Source organism: Tenrec ecaudatus, chromosome 3 (genome assembly GCF_050624435.1).
Source record: "Tenrec ecaudatus isolate mTenEca1 chromosome 3, mTenEca1.hap1, whole genome shotgun sequence".
In the NCBI taxonomy this organism is placed as follows: domain Eukaryota; kingdom Metazoa; phylum Chordata; class Mammalia; order Afrosoricida; family Tenrecidae; genus Tenrec; species Tenrec ecaudatus.
In genome coordinates this window covers 170,063,850-170,087,926 of record NC_134532.1, presented here as the reverse complement: position 1 = coordinate 170,087,926, position 24,077 = coordinate 170,063,850, and the positions used below count along the sequence as shown (strand labels likewise).

General features: G+C 40.3%; 1 protein-coding gene across 1 annotated transcript in view; it reads right to left on the bottom strand.

Annotated features, from left to right (window-relative positions):
• Positions 1-311: 311 nt before the first annotated feature.
• The window catches only part of CHIC2 (cysteine rich hydrophobic domain 2), a 32,628-nt gene continuing 8,862 nt past the window's right edge, over positions 312-24,077 (bottom strand). The window contains exons 2-6 of the mRNA XM_075544310.1: positions 11,134-11,188; positions 10,843-10,998; positions 5,842-5,898; positions 5,616-5,675; positions 312-1,733 (exon numbers count right to left, since the gene is read on the bottom strand). Of these exons, the coding sequence (XP_075400425.1) occupies positions 1,683-1,733; positions 5,616-5,675; positions 5,842-5,898; positions 10,843-10,998; positions 11,134-11,188 (379 nt within the window). The 3' untranslated portion in view covers positions 312-1,682. The remainder of the gene's footprint in view (positions 1,734-5,615; positions 5,676-5,841; positions 5,899-10,842; positions 10,999-11,133; positions 11,189-24,077) is intronic.

Genomic DNA, 24,077 nt, shown 5'->3' with positions numbered 1-24,077 from the left:
CCATGCTCTTTGGCTTCAGCTGACTCTTGGGCAGATCCATTCTCCACACTGAAACCTGAGGATCCAGACGTTTTAGATTTGCCCATTCCTTGAGCTTGTCAGAAGAAGTGTTTTAAAAATGCAAGCTGTTCGTGGATGTAGGGAGTGAAACAAGTAATAATCACTGCCCTAACTTTGTATGATGGCGCTCCCAATGTCCAATACAGGGTGTAGGGTGCTGGCATTCAGCTATTCAGATTCATCTAGAATTAAGTACCTGGGGGGAGTACAAGAATTCTGTTGAGAAATACAGGTATATAAATTAATGAAGCTGGTGTTTAAAAGATTTAATGCAAGGGAAAAAAGGGCTGTCTGGTGGAACCAATTCTTCATACATATTATGTACAGCATTGTGTAATTTTAAAGGTTCTTCACATTATTGCTTGAGACCACAGTTGTATGAACAAGTTCTTGATGTACATTAAAATGTGGAGAATTTCACACTTACAAAAACAACCATTTACACATAGCCCAGGCAAAAATTTTTAAAGGTTTTAATGCATGGAGGTATATATAACTAAAAGGGGGGGGATAATATGTGTGCGTGTGTGTGTTCAAAAAAACCAAGTTGACATGATTCGACATCCAAAGTATACACTTAAGTGGGTAGAAAGGGAACTGGTGGACAGAGATATCACTGTCCCCCACAATTTAGTGATAAGCTGTCCTAAATATCAGGACGGTATTAAACACCAGCTAATTTTCACTCTAGAACTTTTGCTTTCTTTTTAAAAGCTTTTCAGGGACATGGGGGGCGGGGCACTTTTAAAAGTTCGTGAAAATGTAGGATTAAAAGATGATTTTTCCACAAACCTGGTGGAGTGCCTTCATGCATCCATTCCACAATTATGTTAGATTGGGAGGAGTTGGATATTTTCTTAGAAAAATTTCAAAGGAATATGCCCATACTTCTGTCAGAAGAAGGCCATTATCATAATCATTCTGATAAGCAATCCATGGGTTACGATGCGGCTCTAGTTTGTGATCCTGAGCACTCATAAGCAGTAACTGCATGCACACCACCCACTGGTTGCTCATCTAAGCTAATAAAGGAATTTCGTCTGGCCTTCCTAACTTTGAAGGCAGAAATACTTTCAAACTTCCTTTTGTTTAATGATTGGGTTTTTACCATGATCACTGAACATCTGCTGTAAACAGAGCGTTAAGAAGCACATGAGAAAGGGTATGTAGGCTCCCAAATGGCTATGAAGAGAATTTATTATTTAACAGTAATGAGCATGTTAAATTTTAAACAAAAGAAGACTTATAGAGGTGCTTTTCTGTGTGAAGGTGCTTATAAATAAAGAGCTCTTATATACCTGGGGAGGTAAAATAAAAAACGCTGGCCACTTTTTTAGGCTAAGTTCAAATGTATTTTTTTGATAATACAAAAAAGTAATCCTTGAAATCAGAATACATAACAGAAAAGAGCACAATAACTTAAGTATTAAACATCTGTATGAAATAACTGTTGCAAAGTCTGACAAAATGCACACTTAGAACATGCGGTTATTTAAAAACAAACAAAAAACAAAACACCACACGATTCTGTAGAACCAATGTCATGTCACCACCAGGGGAGCACCAAGCAAGGCACCGTTGGAAAGACAACATACTTGGAAAGTCTATAAATAAAGTCAATGCTAATCGGGTCGGAAAATTGGTGTCTTTGGTAAAAATTCTATGAGGATGACCTGTAGAAAGAGGAAGAAAAAAGTTTTGAGATTTAAACAGACATTTATCTTCATAATACTTTATGTTCCGTCAGTTTATTTTTGAAAATTCACAACCATACCTTTGCCCATTGAGAATTTTTCTTTCTGGATTTTACCAAATAATCACAATGTTTCCATTCACTCTGTATTTGTGAAATGGCAGGCAGCTAAGTAGGTAAAATAAGCCAGCCTTGAGGAAGTGAGTGAAGGGTGGAAGGTGACAGCAAGAAGTGTCCCTAACACACAGGCATTTGAATGAATCAAGAAGGGAACTAGCATTTCCTGAGAACAAAGCTCATGCTAGGGGGAGTTCATTCTAAACGGAACCCCTTTAATCCCGACACCGCTTTTCCTTTTACAGATGAGGAAGTTCAGACCATGGATAGTGGAGTCAAGATTTGAGCATAGAACGTACTTGACTTCAAGGTCCTGCCCTTCCTATTACACTGTATCATGTGGCTGCAGTTGACGCAGTACTTCTTTCTCCACAAAGAAACCCAATTTCATGGGACTTCTTTAGGTTTTCGAATTACTCTCATTTTCCTGGACCAGGATCTCTAACTTCTAGATAAAAGGTACTAGTACTGTATACACTCGAGTACAAGCCTAGTTTTCCAGCACATTTTTAATGCAGGTTTTGTGGTAAAATTAGGTGCCTCGGCTGATATTCGGGTCAGCTTATACGCGAGTATATATGGTATTTTAATCTTACTTTTAAAAATCTTTCCCTTAGGTTAGTAAAATTACACATTCAATGTTGTTCCAAAGTCCACTAAAGAAACTCTAACAAAAGCGAAACAGAAATGCACTTGGTAACCCGGGCTAATTCCCAAGCAACTCTCTCCTTTGCTCCACGCCGTATGGAGTAGAAGCTAACCGAAAATCATTTGACTTCAACAGCTTCCAAGTTTGGCGAACTCTTCATTCTCTTTCAGAACCTGTGTCCTGTGTTGTGTCCTAATAGGAGAAGCCCTAAGGGCATAGAGGTTACTCATTGGGCTGTGAGCTGAAAGGTCTGAAGTTCAATACCTGCCACTTCCCAGCAGACAAGACTTTCTACTCCCGTAAAGAGTTAGTCTCTGAAATTCACAGTGACAATCTTACCTTGTCCCACAGGGTCTCTATGAGTCACAGTCGACTCAATGGCAGAGCATTGGGGTTCGGGTTTTTGTGGTCCTAATAGGACCTCCAGGCTTGGAAACGTTTCTACAGTTGTCCCTCCACGCCAGGAACCTCTGTTTCCAACTCTTGGGCTCTCCTGGCTTTTGGTCTGCCTGATAAAGGAGGTAGCTACTCCTGTATCTGAATCCAAAGTAGCCCTCCCCTAGTTGAGCTAGCCTACACTACACTCTAGGAGCCATTCTGCCCCGCTCTTCATGTGTTCCTTTCCAACAACAGACTCGCTGGCTTCACTGTTCACATATATTCCTCCCTCTGGTTAGACCTCCCCATTTCTTGGTGTTCTCATTCATAAAATACATAGACTGGACTAGAGGACAAGATTCTTTGAAGCTCTAAAATGTGAACATTAAATACTTAAACTTAAGGATCGACTTGAAACATTCTGCAACTATATCCTTGATCGAGGCATCTCAATAACTTTACTCAGTCCTCCGGTGCAGGCATTACACAGTAAAACATAAGCCAAAATACAGCCTTCAGGTATTGTTTTGGAAAGAACATATCCTATAAACATGGTTTCCTTCAGAAACCGTATCTCTAAACCATACCTCTCTATTTAATGGGGATATAGAAAATTTGATCTTGAGTGGGTAATCTTTTCTAGATTATCTTCATATTCAAAATGTAATTGAGAAGCCTGACTTTCCTTTATTAACAAATACAATACCAAATGTTATGGGAAAACTAAGTTCAAAGAGCAATATGTGTAAAAAGGCCCAGATTCATTAATCCAGTAGATTTCTTGCTATTTTAATTATATTAAAGGGAGTTCACCAAGCTACGTTCCTTCCTTTTTGTGCATCACAAATAGGAGGAAAACTAAGAAACATTTTTTAAAAGAAATTTTTAAATAGTCTTTGTTCTTATTATTCTCATGGGTATCTTCTATGGTACTGTCAAAAATGATAAAATGTTTAAATTATCTAAAAATTCAAAGCACACAGTTTAGAATATCTTGGAAGATTACTAGATCTTTAATTAATAAAAGAATGTGCTAAAAATAAATAAACAAAATTAACATATTTTATGGATACATGACAACCAGCAAGTCTTTATACAAATACTGAGCATTCTATGTTTGTGTGTCAACTGCACCCCTGTGACATCCCTCCTGCTCCCTCCTCACCCAGTGTCTTTCATAAGCTCATGACAATAGAAGCTTAGCTTGCTGAGGAGATGTGTGAGGAAGAATGCCTGGCTGGGAAACAAATGTGGATGGTGCCTAGCTGTGTAAAATTACAGCAGATAGCTATATCAAGGGGTAATGAATGGTAGTAGGAGTAACTTTAGTTTTCTTTTCCAAGTAAATTTGGAAAATACACACACACAGGATAAAGCCTCAGCCTAGTGTTTGGGTTTATAAATGTAGCAAACGTTTTATGATAAAACCTTTAAGCATCCTACATATCCATCCCCCTGCCCAAAATACATATAGAAATGTTGCCTATCCACAGTGAAAGTTAAAAAAAAAAAGAATTTTCATAGGCCAATCTCAACACACCATACTTGGAGGTATGTTTTATTTTGTGACTATAAAGAAATACGATGTGTAGTTCTCATCATCATAAATTAACATGTCTGATATAATAGATAATGATATGAAAAATCTACATTATTCAGTTTACTGAATAGATCTATGAAAAAGGGGGCATTTTTAAAAGGTCTTTTATGTTCAAGTCTAGAAATGGAATTTGACTGTGTGATAATGAAAGGGGAGGTTCTAACAGAAAAATGATTTTACGATAATTTCCAACTATTTAAACGTACATATCCCAGCAACGCGGGAGTCATTGTTTCAGAGAATAGAGGAGATTCGTTGGAAATGCTATGCTAGGTACTTCACAAAGGCGATGACTTTCATTTTCAACAATTAACCCTTTCTTTGATCTTTTTCTGCTTTTCTTTTTTTAATGTAGTAGCATTTTCATATTTAAAATAAAACACTCAAACTCAAGGGAGAATAAATTTTAAAATACTAATTGCCTCAAGTATCTTAACTTTCAAAAGGACAAACATTGCTCAAGTAAATCAGAGCCAGCTGGGTAGTTTCCATCCCATGCTGCAGTTCCAAAAGCCATTGCATACAAATGCCAACTTAAGATAGCTTTTCAAGAATAACATGATCTTTTAAAGAATAAACTCGCTGAGCACCATCTCATCTCCTCACTTACTTTTAAGATAACTTTCACAAGACAATGTTCTAATAAGACTTTGAAAGATTCTTCAAAGGCCCCTGAGGTATGGGCAGTTAACATCTATGAAGGCTAAAGGTTTCTTAAGCTCCAACAGTCTGGCTGAAAGGTTTCTTCCATACTTGGAAACTTGATTAGCATTATATAAAAAAGCCATATCTGACTTGCTGCGTAACCAAAGTTGTGGTTATTCTTTATACAGCATCTAAAATTTCACACTCCATCAACACATGTTCAGCCTATTTTATCTTGGCAATTAATTTATTATTTTTCAGAACACAGTAAAGCCTTGTTTTCAAGTCATTCATAACTTTATAAATCAGTCTTGCACATGAAACCATGCATCTGTGAACCGTAGAAAATCCTTGCACTCAGGAGATTAAGCGCCTGACACCTTTGCTGATTAATAATCATGGAAAGAATAAGATCAGAAGCAAAATAAATGATCATTTAATAGAGAAACTCACAAAACAGCCCTTTAACTTACATATTCCATCATGTTATTCGTTTCACATTTCCTTTTGCTCAGTCTCCAGTGCAAGCACAGCTAGACAAGGAAGACAGTAAAACAAGAAAAATGAGCTGGGTCTTAGTGCAGCCCACAGACTAGCCCATTTGTCCACCTTTCATATTTTCAGTTCAACAAAAGCATCTGTTTCCATACTGTGCAGTTCGGAGCCCAACAGTACGAAGCTGCTCCCTGCGGTACCCACCTTGTGGTATAACCTATTGTTTTCCCATTCTAATAACTTCTCAATCGATCTTCGTGTCTAGAAGACAAATGAGAAAAAAGTTTACTCTTGACTGGTTTTAGAAAAACTTTGGTTTGCAGCTGCTTTGTGTGTGAAAGGCGGAGAGGGCTACGACAGTGACAGAGGACAGGGTGGTCTGCTACACTACCGCTGTTCTGACACTCAGCAGAAACCGGGGCAGAAGATACGTTTTGGGTTTCGATCACGTCTTAACTGTTTTAAATGTACTCCCCCTGACTTTAAACCATCAGCAACAGAAAAAAAAATTATAAGCTAATTATTAGCTACCAAACAATATCAATTTATAGCCCCACTTCTTTCAACAGTAACTCTTCAAGGCTTGACCACTAGTATCTGTTTTTAAACAAGGATTATTTAAATGTTAGTTAATAAAAGACAAGTGGCTTATCAGGAGAATTAAACAAATAACTAAAAGTTAATAAATTAACAGGTCAATGTATCGCTAATTCTCACATCGCACTTAGAAAGAGCATCCCAGTTTAAAAGGCTGGTTGATTCCACACATGGATTGTTCAGACAGAGCCCAAACCTCACTGAAACGAACAGAAAAGTGGCATTGAAGAATAAAGTCAAAACTCTTATTCAGGACTGCTGTCTCCAGGACACAGCATTTTTTGCCTTTCAGGCTCACTTGACTGTTGCAATCCATGCTACGGAGCATGAATAAGGGAAAGGACCCTTCCTGGGGCCAGGTGTTAGGATGAGACAGACACAGCTGCAGGTGCAGAAAGGACAGCAATGCCACCAAGATCACTGCAGCTCCCAGGCAGCTGCAGCTTGGGTACCAGGGAGGAAGAAAAGCATCTAACGCTGCTAATGCAACACAGCAGTAAACAAAGGCCAATGCTCAGAAAAAGCCGCATGCCATCTATCTGAAGGATGAGCTAGGTGACAGTGCACACTGCAAGCACTAAGGTGGCTGTGAGTCACTGCTTACTTAGTTCATGTGAATCCTTAAAGTACCTACCCGACAATCTAGTCACCTGAAGACCCATAGGTCCCATAGGGAACTGAAGTGCCACTACCACCTCATATATTTCCCAAGCGCATGCCATTAAAATTCAAGGGAAAAAAATCAACTAACGTTCTGGGCAATAATTCGGCAATGATTAATTTATTACTTTGCTTTTCTGGAACAGAGTCTTTGGGGCAAGAATTTTGGAAGAAAAAAGTGCCCTTGTTAACAATGCTGGCAGAGCTCACTTGTTTCTTCGTCAAGATAGCCTTTTAGAGGCAGCGCTCCTTTTAAATGAAAATGGGGCAGCGGTTCTGGTCACACTTTTTGTTAATGTAGTTGCCAGTCAGCCCCAAATCAAAAGAAAATCAGGCTGCGGAGTGTAATTAACATTCAGTTCAGTCGTTTTGTCCCTTGTCTAGCCCCCAAGCTTTGTTAAGATTGCCATCTGAACGCTGAAGGCTGTGGGGAAATCGATTTGATTCTAATCGCACCATGAAAAGAACATGATCTAACTGCTTTCAGCCCTCCGTAAATCTGTACTAGGTCTTTAGCACAATGCAACTTCCAATTTAAAAAGCACTGAATGTCTCGTCAATGACTTTGTGAAGAAAAAAGAACAAGGAGCAGACATAAAAATTCCAATAGTTGTTTAAGCATTAAAGTTCATTTGCATCACAGCGAACCTGAAAAGGGCTGACCTCTCAAACCGCCTCTCAGGTCTATGAAGTTGTAGCCTTGACAAGCTCACATTGACAGAGCTCATTGACTCTGAAAGGCTACTCTATCAATGGTGAAAAATGGCAATAGGTTCTACTCTGAGCAGGCATCTGCCTGCCCACCCGCTGCTAAACCAATGGCAAACCCGATTCAAAACCTGAATCTACCTTGTAATCTTCCTTTCTAGGACCTTTTAATAATAGATTAAGATTACTATACAATTTGAGGGTTTTACTTTTACTGATTTAAAAAAAAAAAAAAGGAGGAGGAGGAGGGGGTAAGCCATGAAAGAACTATGGTGGGGAGAAGCCAGTGGCTGGCCAAATCTGTTGTTTCCGAAGAATGTATAAAAATTGTACCCACCAAAGGCGCAACATTGCATTCTGCAAAAACTTCATTCAAAGAAATAACTGACATTACCACCACCATCATTTTTCATCACAAATCTAAATCCATGCTACATTATGACAATGGATCTCATTATGATATATATAAGCAATCAGTGGAGAATTCATTTTACTTTTTACTTTAAATAACTTACAGCCACTACCAGTGTTTCATTAAAGGATAATTATGAAGTATTAACTGTGAATTCTAAAATATTTATGTAAGAATTCTGAACTTATTCTTTGCCTCTAATTGAGTGTTTAATGATGGGGTTTGGTATAATAACTGTATCTTGCAATATTTCAGAGTTCCAAACCAAACAAAGCCTGGGCTGCCAAATTCTGAATAAACATCTGACTAGAAACTATTCCTGCACACTTGGTGGCCTGGAGTAAAAGCTTGAGTAAGACAGCACCCTCTAATCTTGCTATGACTTCTCCCCTGTTTGACAGGTGCGGGTAAAAAAAACCCCCAAAAAACTTGCACGTGCAGCTTAATTAATCACCACACTTGACATCTCAATGATTTACAGTGAGGGGCAGGTGAGCACACACAAAACCAGAAAGGAACCCTTGATTGCAGTGGGACATTTCTAGCACACTAAGGTGACAGGAATATGAATTCTAGCAGTCATTTTTAAAAGAAAGAAAAAAACTGTGCCATAAATTATTTGTTCGTAACAAAAGCTCAGATTAAGTGGGGGTTTAGGAGGGCTTCAACTGATAATATTTAATACCCTACAATTATTTTTAGTTAACAAAATCAAAATATATTTCAAGATTAAGAACAATATCAATTCGGCAGACACTGAAAAACTGACACTTTAGCATTTATAATAGCTAGTTAAGAGCCTTTCAACGTATGAAAAACAGCACAGCCATTACCAACCAAGTTAACAATTTTATGTCCACAGGGCTGCCGTATTTCCAATGAAAGTTAATCTGTGAGGTGCCGCACTGACTCACTCTCTAGGGCAGTGGTTCTCAACCTTCCTAATGCCACGACCCTTTAATACAGTTCCTCATGTTGTGATGACCCCCCCAACCATAAAGTTATTTTCGGTGCTACTTTATCACTGTCATTTTGCTACTGTTATGAAGTGGGTGACCCCTGTAAAAGTAGTTTGACCCCCCCCAAAGGGGTCGTGACCCACAGCTTGAGAACCGCTGCTCTGGGGTAACTGGTAGACAAGTCATATAAAAGTTGGTCCTTAATTTTTTTAATGTATATCGCCATCTCCAAATCTTCCAAAAGGATTATAGAGAGTTATGCATCAGAAAGAAAAAAAAATGGGGGTGGTGGTGGTGATAAGATCTCTCGACATGTAATGCTACCCTAACATCATCTATCCATATGCTAGGACAGTCAACATCTAAAAAGAAGTCATTTTAGTTTTCAAAAAAGAATTTAGGGCTGTGAAAAGCACCCGACTGCTCCTCATGGGAACTACAATCTCCTATGAACTGGGGAAGGGGCAGTGCAGCTTTAGCCTGAGCTTCCCTCCAGGGGCCCTTAATCCTTTGCAGCACTGCACCCTGAGGGTGAGAGGACAGGTTAGTGGTCTTTTACCAATGAGCCAGCCCTCTGTCCTCCTGCTTCTGAGAATCAACAAGAATCTGACCCCTAATTGAAAGAACTGGGAGAGACCACCAACTCATACCACACAAGCATAACTTTCTCTAAGAATAAGGTTAGAATCTGATTTTCCAGATTGCCTATATTTGAATGCTAATATTTAGTAAGACTCTGAAATGTGATCACATAAACCATTCATTCTATTTCAACTTTAGTTATGTCATTGTAACAGATTTCATTTTAACAGATTACTGTTACTTTTTTTAAAAATTAATAAAAATATCATGAATTCAATTTATACTGGTTTGCCCCATTCTACCATCATCTTGGGAATTATCATAATTACAGTGAAAACTATGACTCCCCAGAAAATTTCTTCTGGTTACAGATTCACTACATGCTCATATATTATAAAATGGGGGAAAAAACCCACAAAGAATAAAGGAAAAAAATCCCCTGTAATTTTATTCAAGACAAAGGTAACCATTTAATTTTTCTGTGGATACTTTCTTACATGGTAGTAATAATTCTAACAAATAATTACCGTATATACTCATGTATACGCTGATTTTTTGTCAGCACATTTTGAATGCAGTTTTTCTGGTAAAATTAGGTGCCTCGGCTGATATTTGGGTCAGCTTATACTCAAGTATATATGGTATTTATTAAGCACTTTTTTTTTTTAGTTTTATGAATGCTCTTCTATTTTATCCTCACAACAATCCTTTTCAGGAAGGCAGATGAGCATTATCATTTTACAGCTATAAAAACCAAGGTTTGCCTGGCTGCTAACAGAAAGGCTGACAGTTCAAAATTACTCGTGGTGCCAGAGGAGATCTCACAGTTGGTTTCCAAGTCTTAGAAATAGTATGGGACCATTCTACTCTGTTCTAGGGGGTCGATTTGGTTAAAACAAGGCTTAAAATGGTTATGAAACATGCCTGAGGTCAAAAGGTTAGAGAGGAATGTGACAAACTGAACATCTTAAATCAAGATACTACATCCTCTCGCATCACCAAAACCAACCCCACTGCCATCACAACACTAGTCTATTCTGTGTTCTTAATTTCCTATGTCTTAAAATATATATACTTACATAGCACATTATTTTTAATGACTACTTAATAGGACATGTGATTTATATGTGGTCATAATTTACTTAACCCCTCCTCCACTGGATCAAATTATCTTTGTAAAGCATTTTGGCTATGATTCATTTAATCCAAAGAATAAAAACTAAATAAATAATGTAGGACTTGCTCATCTACTTCTACATGTAAATTAAAATACATAATTCAACTTACTCTTTTACTGAGGCAAATAACTGGCCACATACTGCAGCCTAATGTGCAGCAGCAACAAAGGCAGCCACAGAGTAGCCAACGGACATTAACGGGAAGGTTCTTCTTAAGACAACTGTTAACTCTGTTGATACTGGCTTTAAATTCTTCAGGAGCTACCTACAGGGAAAAAAATTAAGCAATAAAAACGCTGCGATATTAATGTCAACAAATGTTTCATGAACATATTTTCCCCCCTTTGTTAGTAACAAACTAGTTTTGAAGCATAGAGATTCCTAAATAATTGACACTCACTTTTCCAGTTAACGAAGAGGGGAATTCCGATTCAAATTTGTTGCTTAGTCCAAATCTATTTTTAAAAAGAGAAAAATAAATATGTTATTGAATATCATTGCTGGAAAAATACTAGCTATTTAATTAATTTAATCAAAAGTCAGCAACATTTTACTAATGGAATCATAATGTTTCTATAAGAGACTGAACGTTAATTCACTAACAGTAGAGAAGCCAAGTATAGACCTGGTGACAATGATTAAAGTGCTAAACTTTTAAACCACAAGGTTGCATTTCAAAACCACCAGCAATTCAAGTCATGAGAGAAAAACACGGCAGTCTGCTTCCAGAGAGATGTGTAGCTTTGAAACTGTGTAGGGCGGTTCTCTGTCCTAATGGGCTGCGACAAGTCGAAATGAACTCCACTGCAGTTGAGTTTGAACCTAGCCACTGCCATCAATCAGCCCTGATTCAGAGTAAACCTATAAACAATAGAACAGAATACTGCCCGGTCCTGTGCCATCCTCACAACTGTTTGAGTCTATAGTGGCAGCCACTATGTCAATCATTCTCGGGAAGGGTCTTAATTATCTTTATATGTTAAATGTTTGGTACACTGCCTGATGAATAAGTACTCAATAAATACGTGCTGAATAAATTAATCCATTTCTGAACCAAATGAAACTAACCAAATTCTACTAACTCCTTCACTAACTTTGTTACTAAAAAAGCCCAACCTATAAATCCTTCTCCCTCAGATCCCATGCTCTGTTTATACCACCTTGCTCCAAACACTAATCACTGTAATTTCCAGCCTTCTAGGCCATTTCCTGTGTTGACGGTTCCCAAGACAACTCCCAGGTTCACTAGGAGGCCTGTCTACCAGAACAGTATCCAGTTCTACTTCCTACGAAAAACCAAAACCAAACTCACTGCCAGATTGTAAATGGCAGAAATTGCAACCCATAGCAGCTCTACATAGGGCTTCTGGAAACGTAAATCCTTACTAGGACAGACAACCTCATCTTTCTCTTTTCGGCATTGGTTTTGAACCTCAGATCTTTCAGTTAGCAGGCTGCTTATCTGACAACAACCGGGGTTACTTGCCTTGGCTAAAATTCTTGAGTCCCAAAAGGAAAGTCACACAATGTTTAAGAAGGGGTATCAATAAAACCCAGAATGACTTTCCCCAAAAGATATGCATTTAAATTTTTTTTACAAACAACTTTATCACTTTCAAAGTACTCTTCATTACACTTAATCCATTCTTGGAAACATTTTTCAAACTCATCTGCTTGGATGACTGGCAGCACCTCCCACATTTTTTTTCTTCACCTCTTCTACAGCATCAAATCGCTGCCCTTTCGTGTTCCTCTGCATTCATGGAAACAAAAAGAAGTTGCATGGAGCGAGGTCAGGTGAGTAAGGTGCATGGGACAAGAGAGGCATGCTGTTTTTTGCCCAAAACTGGGACACTGAGATGGCTGCGTGAGCAGATGCATTGTCGTGGTGGCAAAAACAGTGCTCCATCTGCCACAAATCACACTTTTTTAGTTATTGTTGCACACTGGTATGCAGTCTTTTCAGAACCTCTAAATAGAACGTTTGATTAACAGTCTGACCTGGTGGAACAAACTCTAAATGCACTATCCTTCTATTTAAAAAAAAAAATCTTGATCTTTGATTTCACTTGAAAAGCTTTTTTGGGGTGAGGTGATGATGGCATCTTCCACTGGCTTGACTGATGTTTGCTTTCGGGTTTGTTAAGAATAGCACCATGTCTTGTCACCAGCAATGAACTTGAAAAAAGGTCTGGGGCACTCGGAGCTGTTCTTTCACAGCAGGGCAGGTTTCTAGTCCATGGTCTTTTTCCTGGTCAGTCAGAACCCAAGGCACAAATTTCGCAGAGATACTTCTTCATTCCCCAAATCTTCCGTTAAAATTCGCTGAACCAAAGGAGCTGATACCAAGGGTAAGGTGATCAGATTTTAACATTGGTAAAGCGGGACACCATTGATAAAACTCATATCCTGGTGAAAATAGCCACATGGCAGCCGAAAACCGTATACCCTAGCTTGTCGTGCATTCTTTCCAAATTTTGGGACTTTTAAAAAATGCTGTCGGACGTGGAAATAATTGTTAAAAATCGGGACGTCTGGTCACCTTAACCAAGGGCTCAATAGAAAGTAAATGCCTAGAAAATAATGATGGCAACATATGTACAAATATGCCTGATACAACTGAGGTATGGATTATTATGAGTTGTAAGCGCCTCCAATAAAATGTTTTAATTAAAAAAAAATTTCCCTGAACCGAGCTCCTAGATAGTCCAGTTAACTTCCCCATCAATGATCTAGTAGTTGGTCTTCAAGCACAAATGTATGAATTTTGTCAACACTTTCATCCATTCGGGAAGTTGATAAATGTCCAGAACAGGGTTTGTCATCAATCAACATTTCACCTTTTTTGAAATGAGAAAACCACTCATACACAAGTTTTTCCCATAGTGCTGTCCCATCACAACAGTTTCTGCAGCATTTTTCCTAAGCAGGAAACAAAATTTCACAGGGTGCACTAACTCAGAGTTGCTCCCTGCTTGCCCAGAGGGAAAAATGCGTACTAGGAAAGCTCCACTCAGTGGAGATGTTTTTTTCCATTTGAGGCAAGGGGGGGGGGGGGGTTTTGCAGGGACCGCCTCCTATACAAACAGTTGGCACAGTGAGCCAGTCTTGGCAATCTAAGAATGCTGGGAACCCTCTCCAAAGTTTAAGTTCCCAGACCATGGCTAAGGACCAGTGTTGCTCTCAACCCTTTCCAATCTCGGGTCTGCTGTGCTAAATAGTAAGTCTTTTCTGCAAGGACCTGAATTCACTCTAAGGCTGCAGCTAGTTGCATTTTCCTCTCCAGTCAAGAGCCTGTTTGCATCTCAGTATTCAACACCAGAGCTTAACTGGTTACCTGACCTCTACTTTAAGAAACTCACTCACTGTATATACTCTAAACCCAAGCCCACTGCCTTTGAGACACTTCAACGCAGAGACCCTGGGTAGGGTTTCCAAGGCTGTATATCATGTCACTGGAGGAGCAGCTGGTGGTTTTGAACCACAGCCCTATGGTTAGCATGCCAAGACTTACCTAACACCGCCAGGGCTCCTTGCACATACTCTTGGTGGTATTGTTACTTTAAACTATTACTACAGCTCAAATATTGAACTCTAAAATCCTCTTACTACTACCATCAATTATTTCACTTCTTTCATCACCACACAATCTGTGTTTGGGATCTCGGTTACCTACTACATTCCCATTCCCATCCCTTGCCACCTTTCCACTCTATAGTGACTTCCTTAAGACTTTACACACACACCTTGTAGCCAGCAGAACCACACGGTCAATCATTCTGACCCTACTTTAATAAGCATCAGTTATTTTCTGAATCACTAAAGTATCTCTCGCCAACCCAAGGCCAAATGAACTGTTAACTTTCTCCATCTCCATTCCCATTGTCTGGAACAACTGGGTGTGTGGGGGGGTATGGGGGGTTCCACACCATTACTGATAGATTATTTCTAACTTCTGAGAATTAATGCTTTAATAATCTTTATTCATTCCTAATTAGCTGTTTTCCATGTTCCCATTACAGCTCCTCCCCAATATGCTCAAGCCTTAGCCTTACAATCCACATTTTATACAGAAAACCATAGCCCTTAGCTCCAACGAGAGAGGTTAAAAAAAGACAGCTGAAACAGGAATTGCTTGGCTGCCTTCGTTTAGTTCATCTGCAGGGCTTCCCTGCCGTTCCCACCTGTCTAAGTAGAGGCAAGCTTTCCAAAGCTAACCACTGGCTTCTGGTTGCATTTGCTCCAGTCCTCTCAACCAGGGTCCTGTCTTTCTCTCCCCCTCTGCTGGCTCCTTAGCAGTCTGCTCAAGTCTCCGCAGCCTGAGAAGTGGAGACCCATCTCCTCCATCTCCTCCCGCTGCATGTGTGAAGGCAGCCATCTCCTTCCTTTCCGCATCCAAGGTCTTCAGAGAGCAGTCTACATCACTGCCCCTTCATCCATTATTCAAACTGCTATACGCAGACTGTAGCCCAAACTTCTCTGCTGACAAGCCTGCGCCCTCACCCACGGAGTTAAAAACAACTCTTTTCAGCGGATCCTCGTTCTCGCAGAGCACGTTCCACTGGCTAGGATCTGCGAGCCAGAGCAAGGAATGTCATATTTGGCTTACAGGGCACAGAAGATATCCTTTTCTGTGTCTCTCATTTCTGTCAATGCCTTTTTCCCTTTTCACTAAGTCAATTCACTAAAGCAAGACTGCCAAGTTTAAAGAAGACAATCTCATTATATTGAATGAGAAAGCTGTACTTCTCATCGACATAACTACAAAACATCTCCCTCTAATGGTTTTAATTTAATATATAAAATACACCCACCCACCCACCCTTCAATGGTTTTAGTTTGAAGTAACTTGATTAGGTCAAATACTACACCTTGGTCCTGTGGTTCCCCACCCCACCTCTGCTGAGGGTGCTAGTTAGCAGATGGGAGGTCTTAGTAATAAAAATAGGCTAGAGGTTTCCATTTAAACTCATATTACAAATGTACTTTTTATTTATATGCTCCTGAAAATTTATGCATTTATATTGAGATGTTTAAATACTGTGAAAGCATTTACTTTAGTCGGAAATCGAGTACAATTAGCCCTGGGCAATATTAGGAAGGCCAACTTTTACCCTATGAAATCATGACTTGATCTATCTGGAATGCACATAATGATTCCAACAATGCACAGGAAGTCACCGTGCCGCCAGAGGTCTTTACTTGGTAATTGTTACCAAATTGGTCTAACTCCTGTCATGTTGATCTATCATAGCACACAGACCATTGCTCAACCTTACAGCAACTTCATGAGTGAGTCCACACTGTTTTGACTATTGTGTCAGACATCTCATCCTTTCTCGTTTATTCTGACCCTCTACTTTTACCAAACAACAGCAACTTGAAAGATTAGATAGGAACCTTAGGAGGCAGTGAATTTATGTTAATGAAGTGAAGGAGCACACAGACAAGAAGAGAATGGTTATACAATTCAGAGAATGGAATCAACACCACTGCATATCAAGAAACTGTTGCACTGGTGGCTGTATTGCTATGCATATCCTCAACAATAAATAAAATGACATGCCATACATACTCAAAATAAATATCAACCGAGGCACCTAACTTCACCACAAACACTGCGTTAAAAATGTACTGAAAAACTGGGCTTATGCATGAGTATTATATACAGTATATTTTACATTGCGTGTGGCAAAATCTCAATGGTAAGAAAAACTTACAAATGATAGAACCCTAAAGAATGCAATTTGATAGTATGTAAAGAGTCTTAGAAATATAAGCTTCAAAGAGCTTCTGAGAAAATGGAATTAAGAGATAATGGACTTTTCTAATGAACCTTCTAAAGCCTGCGTATATTCATACCCTTTTACCAACCTTTCTTTAGAAATGTATGCATGGAAAACAATCACAGTGCTACAGGTGCACTGAGAACAATCCAATGTTCGGCAATGTTATTTTGTGACGGGGAAAGTTAAAGACATTTTGTTTCATTTCTTTTTTTTCCTTAAAATACTCATTTTTAGTGACCATACAGTAATTGCTAATCCTTTTGAAGCAATTCATGATATACAATTACCATCATCTTTTATAGATATATATTTGACTTGGTATTAACTAGTTATTTTATCATAAGTAAACAGAGGTTTGGGGGTCACTAAATTGATCACTTTCTTGAAACCATTTCAATCATTTGCATAGCTCACATTCATACATGGAGTCAATTCCAACTCACAGCAACCTGACAGAGCAGAGGCGTTTCTGTAACGCTGGGGGGGGGGGTGGTGTTTCTGTAATGCTCTCTTTGAATAGAAGACCTGTCTTCCACCCCAAACCCATATAATCCCAGTGTTTTCTACTTCCGTTACGAACTCTCCTAGACCCCTGATCTCCTCATCTAAGTCTCTTAGAAGGCAGTGTTGAGACATCATTCTGAATTAAAGTAAGTTTTGAACTCATAGAGACTCGTACCTTCTAAATACACAACTAAAAGAATTTGACTGCTTCAATATGTTTTACCGTTAGCCAAACTACTTGTTCAGTTTATTTTCCTTGTTTTAGAGTTGCAGTGCTAGTTTAACAGTAGGTTTAAACAGTGAACAGTCTATCTTACAATTACATTAATTCTAATACATCAGTCCAAAATATTCTACACAGCTCAAAACCATTTGAGAACTTAACTAGTGGCAGAAATACTGGCCATTGACATACTAGCAAATGGATACCTGCTTTCAGAACAGCTAATCCCTGGGCTGGCTAGCAGCCTCTGGGATGGCAAGCTCAACAATCCTGCCCAACTCGGACAACATGAACTAACGCTGAGACCGTCTCTCTTTGGCAATACGGGATGGCGCTCAAAGACAAAGTGAGAGCTTATGCTGACACCAAAACCAGTAAGACCTTGAATAAAGTGAACTCAAGAAGAAGCTAAAGCAAAGTAAGGCAAATCCAAACCAAATCCAGTAGAGCCACCAACTCAGTTCTGTAGAGCTGTTCCTTAGGGTTCCCACAGCTGTAAATCCAGTTGGAAGGAAGCACAGTACCACATATTTCTCCCACTTAGATGGCAGGCAGTTTCAAACTTCTAACATTTTGGTTAAAAGTCAAGTACTTTAACCATTGGGCCACCAGAGATCTCCATAAGGTATGGAAAAAGAGATGAATACTCTGTCAGTTCATGAGGCCAACAGAAGCTGGAGCTAAAAGCAGTTAAGTCACCGACAGAGCCCTCAACCAGGGAGCAAAGGACTCACTGCTGAGAAACAAGAGTCACTTAGCATCAGCGCTGCACTACATTCTAAACAATATTCCTCTCTCTGAAGGATGGCTGTGAATGACAGAACCTCTTCCCTTCCTTGGTACCCAGGAGGTCTGGTAGCCTAGTGTTTCTGTGTTAGGTAGGCTGTTAAATGCAAGGTCAACAGTTTGAAATTACTTTGAAAGAAAGACAAGATTTTTCTACTCCCAGAAAGATTTACAGACCGATTAGAACAGCCTCTTTGGACTTCCAGAGTTGTCCGTCTTGAGAGCAGCACAGAGCACCATCTTTTCCCCTTGGAATGGTGGTAGATTTGAACTGCTAACCCTGTGGTCACCTGCCCGACGTGTAATAAAGTAATAAAGTAGATGGTACGCTTGTGGGGTTGAAACCTCACAAATAAGGGTATGAAACCCTAAAGAGAAGATTGGTCATGTTTGCCATCTTGCTAGTCACAGGGAAAAAGAGAGATCAAGGAGTGGGGCAACATGTGTCCTCTGGAATGGGCTAGCTGTCACTAAAGGGGTGGGAGGGTTAGAAAGAGAGAGGAGAGGGAGAGGAGGGGAGGGGAGGGGAGGAGAGGAGAGGAGAGGAAGGGAGGGAGAAGAAGGGAGAGAGAGGGAGAGGTGGTGGCGGGTAGGCTTCCTGGCCCATAGAATGAAAAAGCTTAGAAGTTTGCTGGGGAAAGGTGCCTCTGGGAGGCTAATGAGCTTTTGAATACTTGTTGGGCAGAGACCTTGGGGCCAGAGGCTAAGAGGCCAGGGACCAGTGAGAGGTATGCCTGAGGCACAGATGAGAGAAAGCCATCCTGACTAAAAAACTATATCCCGAGTTGTTTTCTGATCTTAACCTGTTCCTCCCACAAAACAAACTAACCGAAACAAACTAACCAAAACAAACTAACCAAACTCACTGACATGGAGTCAATACCAACTCATGGCAACCCTATAGGACACGGGTTGAACTGCCCCTGGGAATTCCCCCTATTTCTCCCAGGAAGCAACTGTTGGTTTCGAACTGCCTGTCTCGTTTATTGCAGCCCCAACACATGCTCATTACACCATCAGTGTGGTCGGTGAGTTGTGGGTAACCACTATAATGAATTTTGAGCCCATCAGAGAAATAGAAAGTATCCTGGGAGGGGGAGTGGTGTCAGAATTGCTAAAAAGAATGGAGAGAGGAATTATGTCTTACTCCTTCAGCTCCTAGGACTCTAGCATGGGTTCCTACTAAGGTTAATTTCCCTCCCCCTCATGAAGTTAGAGAAAGGCAAATGTACCGCCCAACATCAGTTTTCACAGTAACCAATGTCTGGACAATGTTTGGGCTTATCTGGCTCTCAGAAGGTGCCATCTCATTCATGAAATGAATGACTATCCACAGTCATATAATATTCCAGCATTAGCACTTTACTAATTTTCCATTCTTCAGATTATATTTCCCAATTAATAATAGTAAAATTATTATATTCTTCTGCAAGCAAGGATGTTACTTTGAGGATAAGGTGCGCCTGTCCCAAGCCATGTATTTCGATTGCCTCATATGCATGTGAAAGTTGGACACTGAATAAGGAAGACTCGAGAATCCAAGCATTTGAATTGTGCTGGTGAAGAACACTGAAGGTACCATGGACTGCGCCAAAAGAACAAACACATCTGTCTCAGAAGAAATCGAGCCAAAATGCTCCTCAGACGCGAGCGTGGCAAGACATACTGTGGCAATCTTATCAGGAGGGAGCCACCCTGGAAAAGGACATCGTCTTGTTAAAGGGGCAGCCAAAAAAAAGTGGGAGGCCTTTAACAAAAGGGATTAACAATAGCTATACCAATGAGCTCAAACATAATAGTTGTGAGGACAGAATACATAGGACTGGGCAGTGTTGCAGTCTGTTGCCCAGAGGGTTGCTATGAGACAGAAGCGACTTGACAGCACCTAATGAAACAAACTGTAAGGATTCAGATGTGACTGACCCAAGCCATGGTATTTCAAATCACCTCAGATGCCTGTGAAAGTTGGACAATAAATAAAGAAGACCAGAGAAGAACTGTTGCATTGAATTATGGTACTGATGAAGAATATTGACATGACCAGGGGCTAACAGAATAACAAAATATCTGTCTTGAAGAAAAATAGTCAGAATGCTCCTTAGAGGGATGGTGAAGCTTCGTCTCACCTACTTCTGACATGTTATCTGGAGAAAAGAGTCCCTGGAGAAGGGCACTGAGCCTGGGAAGGTCAGAGAAAAAAGGAAGCCCTCAAGGAGATGGCTTCACAGTATCTGCACCAATGGGCTCAAACCTCACAACCGTGACAACAGCAGGGGGTTAGCCTAATTACGTGTTGTCCAACAGAAGTTCCACAGATGCATACCAATTTAAATGGTAGCCCCTTCTGGTGACATAGGGATTCAATTGATGCAACCCAATTGCTTTCAGTTATCTGTACCACACTGAGGAAAAAGATCTTTGTAGATCAAATTTACACCTATCCATAATATTCCTCTTAATACTTACATAAATCTTAGGAGCAAAAACAATGACAAATAAATTACGTTCATTTAACAGATAATAATATGACTCTACATGGTACACATGGTTAAACATCTAGCTGATAACCAAAAGTTTAAGGGTTTAAAGCCTAAGAAAGACCTGGCAGTCTACCTCTGTAAACCTTAAAGAGCACAGTTCTACACAGACACACAGGGATGGCTAAAAGTCAGAAATAACTTACCAACTGATTTTAGGTTTAAACCCACTGCCATCAAATAGATTCTGATTCATTATGAAGACAGATTACCTGCTCTCATAAATATTTATAGCATTGGAAATCCTATACAGAGTCATTATTTGTCAGAATAGACTCAATGACTGAGTGGGGTGGGGAATAACATATTCCACCAAAAATACATATATTTATCAATTTCAAGTAACTTCACAAATAAGTAAGAAAAGACACAGGGAGATGGTTGGGTCCATAGGACCCCCTTACTAGATTAATCAAGGACTACATTGTAACTACAAGGACCAGAAAAAGCTCATTATACAAAACGGCTTCAAAAAATTCAGGGAAAAACAGAAAAGATAAGACTTACTCACAAATTTTTTGGAGCCCCCTTGCATATATACTTTTTGAAAAACACCAAAGTCACTGCCATTGAGTCCATTCTAATTCATAATGACCCTACAGGTCAGGATAGAACTGCCCCTGTACGTGTCCAAAACTGCTACTTTTTACCAGCACAGGACACCTAATCTTTCTCCCTTGGAGTGGCTGGTGGTTTTGAACTGCTGACCCTGTAGTTAGCAGCCCAACAATGTAATCACTATGCCACCAGGGTTCCACTTACCTTGAGCAACAAACAAATAAAAAAAAACAAAGGTGGTTTACCCTCAAAGTCCAACCAACTCTACCATAGTGAACATCATTTATGATATCCAAAACCAAATCTGTTCCCATGGAGTTTATTCTGATCCATGGCCTGTGAGAAATGTTCAGCTCTTGTGGATTCAATTCTGTTTTAAATCTAAGATGTAAACAATACTATATTTACTCAAATCTACTCATCAGTGTCAAACATCACACATCTTTTAATTAAAGGATGTCACTTTACAAAGGTCCTCATTTCAAAGTTTATGAAATTGTGAGACAGCTCCTCTCTAATCTGCCGCCTCAGTGCTAACCATAACATCAGCAGTTCAAAACTACCAGTTGCTCCAAGTAAGACCGACCAGGCTTTCGACTCCCATAAGGAGTTACAGTCTCAAAAACCCATAGGGGCAGTTCTACCCTGTTGTGTGGATCACTGTAAGTCAGAATAGACTCGACGGCATTGAGTTGATCAGTCCCCAAACTGTTCTTGGCATACTAGTTGCCCATTAGCAGAGTAGGACACACAGGTATGTCATCTAGATAGTCCACAGGCAGTGCTTTGACTTCACCTAGCATAAGCCAAAAACAAACAACAAACTGGGGGATCACATGACACCACTGTTCATGGCTGTTTTGCTATACCGCATAGCTGGAAGCTTCCATCTACAAACCACCACCTTAGCCCAGTCTCCTAACTACTCTCCCCATTTAATCCCTCTACAGTCCTTTCTGGCTCCTACTCAGCCCCTCCAGCCTCCTTTCAAGGTACTATCTGCCCGCTAAAAGGGCCCTGGTGGCAAAGTGGGTTATTAGTTGGGTTGCTAATCGTAAACTCAGCTGTTTGAAACCACTAGCTGCTCCTCGGGGGAAAGATGAAGATTTCTGCTCCTTTAAAGTTTTAGTCTTGGAAACCCACAGGGGCCACTTCACTCTGCCCTACAGGATCATGGGGATTTGGAAATGACTGGAGGGCAGCGAATTGAGTACATCCCTTTGTTCACTGCATTCCAGCCATAATACAGAAGAAACCTTCCCATTCTTCAAACAAATTCGTCTTGGCTTACAGTCTTGGCACTTGCTGTTCTCCAAAGTTGGAGGGCCCACCGTAGGGCTCTCTCATCACTTACATGCCACCTTCTCAGGTCCTCACTTGTCAACATCACTTTCCATCACAGCGCCCTACTAGTCTCCTTCACAGCAATTTCTCAGCTACAGTTTGTCTATTAGCTGTAATCTCTGTAAGGGCAAGAGTTATTGTGTTTTAGTCAAATGACATATTTGGGTGCAATAGGAACCATCCCACTACGTCACTGACATCCACTGCTTTTTCTTTCTTTCTGTTCAATGGATTGAATGTTGTCTTCGCATGGGTGCCTGCTGACAGAGATTTGGCTCCTAGAAGCTGACCCTGGTTCCTAAAGCAGTCCCTCCCTCTCCCAGCAGGATTCCCGCCCTGTTCTGCAAACTGCTTTCTTCAATACAGGAAGAAATCACTTTTTCTACCTCCGAAACAACCCTAGCCAGAAAGTCCACTTGAGGCAGGAAGGCCGGCGTGCTGCACTGCCACTGCCATTGGGTCGATTCTGACTCATAGGGACCTGATAGGACAGAAAACTGTAAATCCTTACTGGAGTAGAAACCCTCAACTTTCTCCCAGGGAGCAGCTGATGGTTTCCAACTGCTGACCTTGAGGCTAGCAACCCAACTGGGAATCCACACCGCCAGCAGGGCCCAAATGTACTGCAGTCATCCATCCCCATCCCAACAGTCCTCCAGCTGGCCAGCCACCATGCTCCAGGCTTTGAATCTGCCACCCAACAGTGGTGCAGGGGGCGGATGTGAGTGTCATTCACAAGCGTATGCCCACGGTTTCCCATAATCTAAAAATCCTAAGACCCAAGTAGTAAGTGTTATATATATTTTACCACAGTAGAAAAGGGGAGGAGAGGGAAGGTGGGTCTGGGGGACAGACAGCACAAAAGTGGGTGGAGGGAGACATCGAACAGTGTAAGAAAACATGAAAAAACAATAATTTATCAATTATGAAGGGTTAAAAAAACAATTATCAAGGGTTCATGAGGGAAGGAAGGTGGGGGAGGGAGGGTGAAGAAATGAGGAGCTGATATCAAGGACTCAAGTAGAAAGAATATGTTCTGAGAATGACGACAGCAACAGATGTACAAATGTGCTTGGCACAATCAATGTATAGATTGTGATGAGTTTAAAGTGCCCCCAGTAAAATGGGTTTTTTAAAGACCAAAAAAAAAGTGGGGGGGAGGATATCCAAAACACTAAAATTCAAGCATCTAAATTCATCACTCAAAAACTAATTATTTTACTTCATACATAGTTCTAATTCCTTTCCAAGATTCCTTTACTTCAAACACAAAGCCATAGTCCACACATGCAAAATTCCAAAGAAACTGTCATTTAGAAAAAGCCCTTAAATCCCAAGGTAGTTCATGTAGCAACATGACAGTAGCTGTCATGTTGATCAAATAAAACAGCTCTGGTGCCACTGTGGTTAAAGCAGTTGGCTGCTAACCACAAGATCAGCAGTTGAAAGTCCACCAGACAAAGATGCCACCCTCGGCTTCCATAAAGATTTACAGCCTTGGCAACTCTATGGGGCAGTTCTGCTCTGTCCTACAGGGTCTCCATGAGTCAGAATGGACAGGACAGCAGTGATCTGATTAATGACTCTTGTAGTCAAGCAGAAA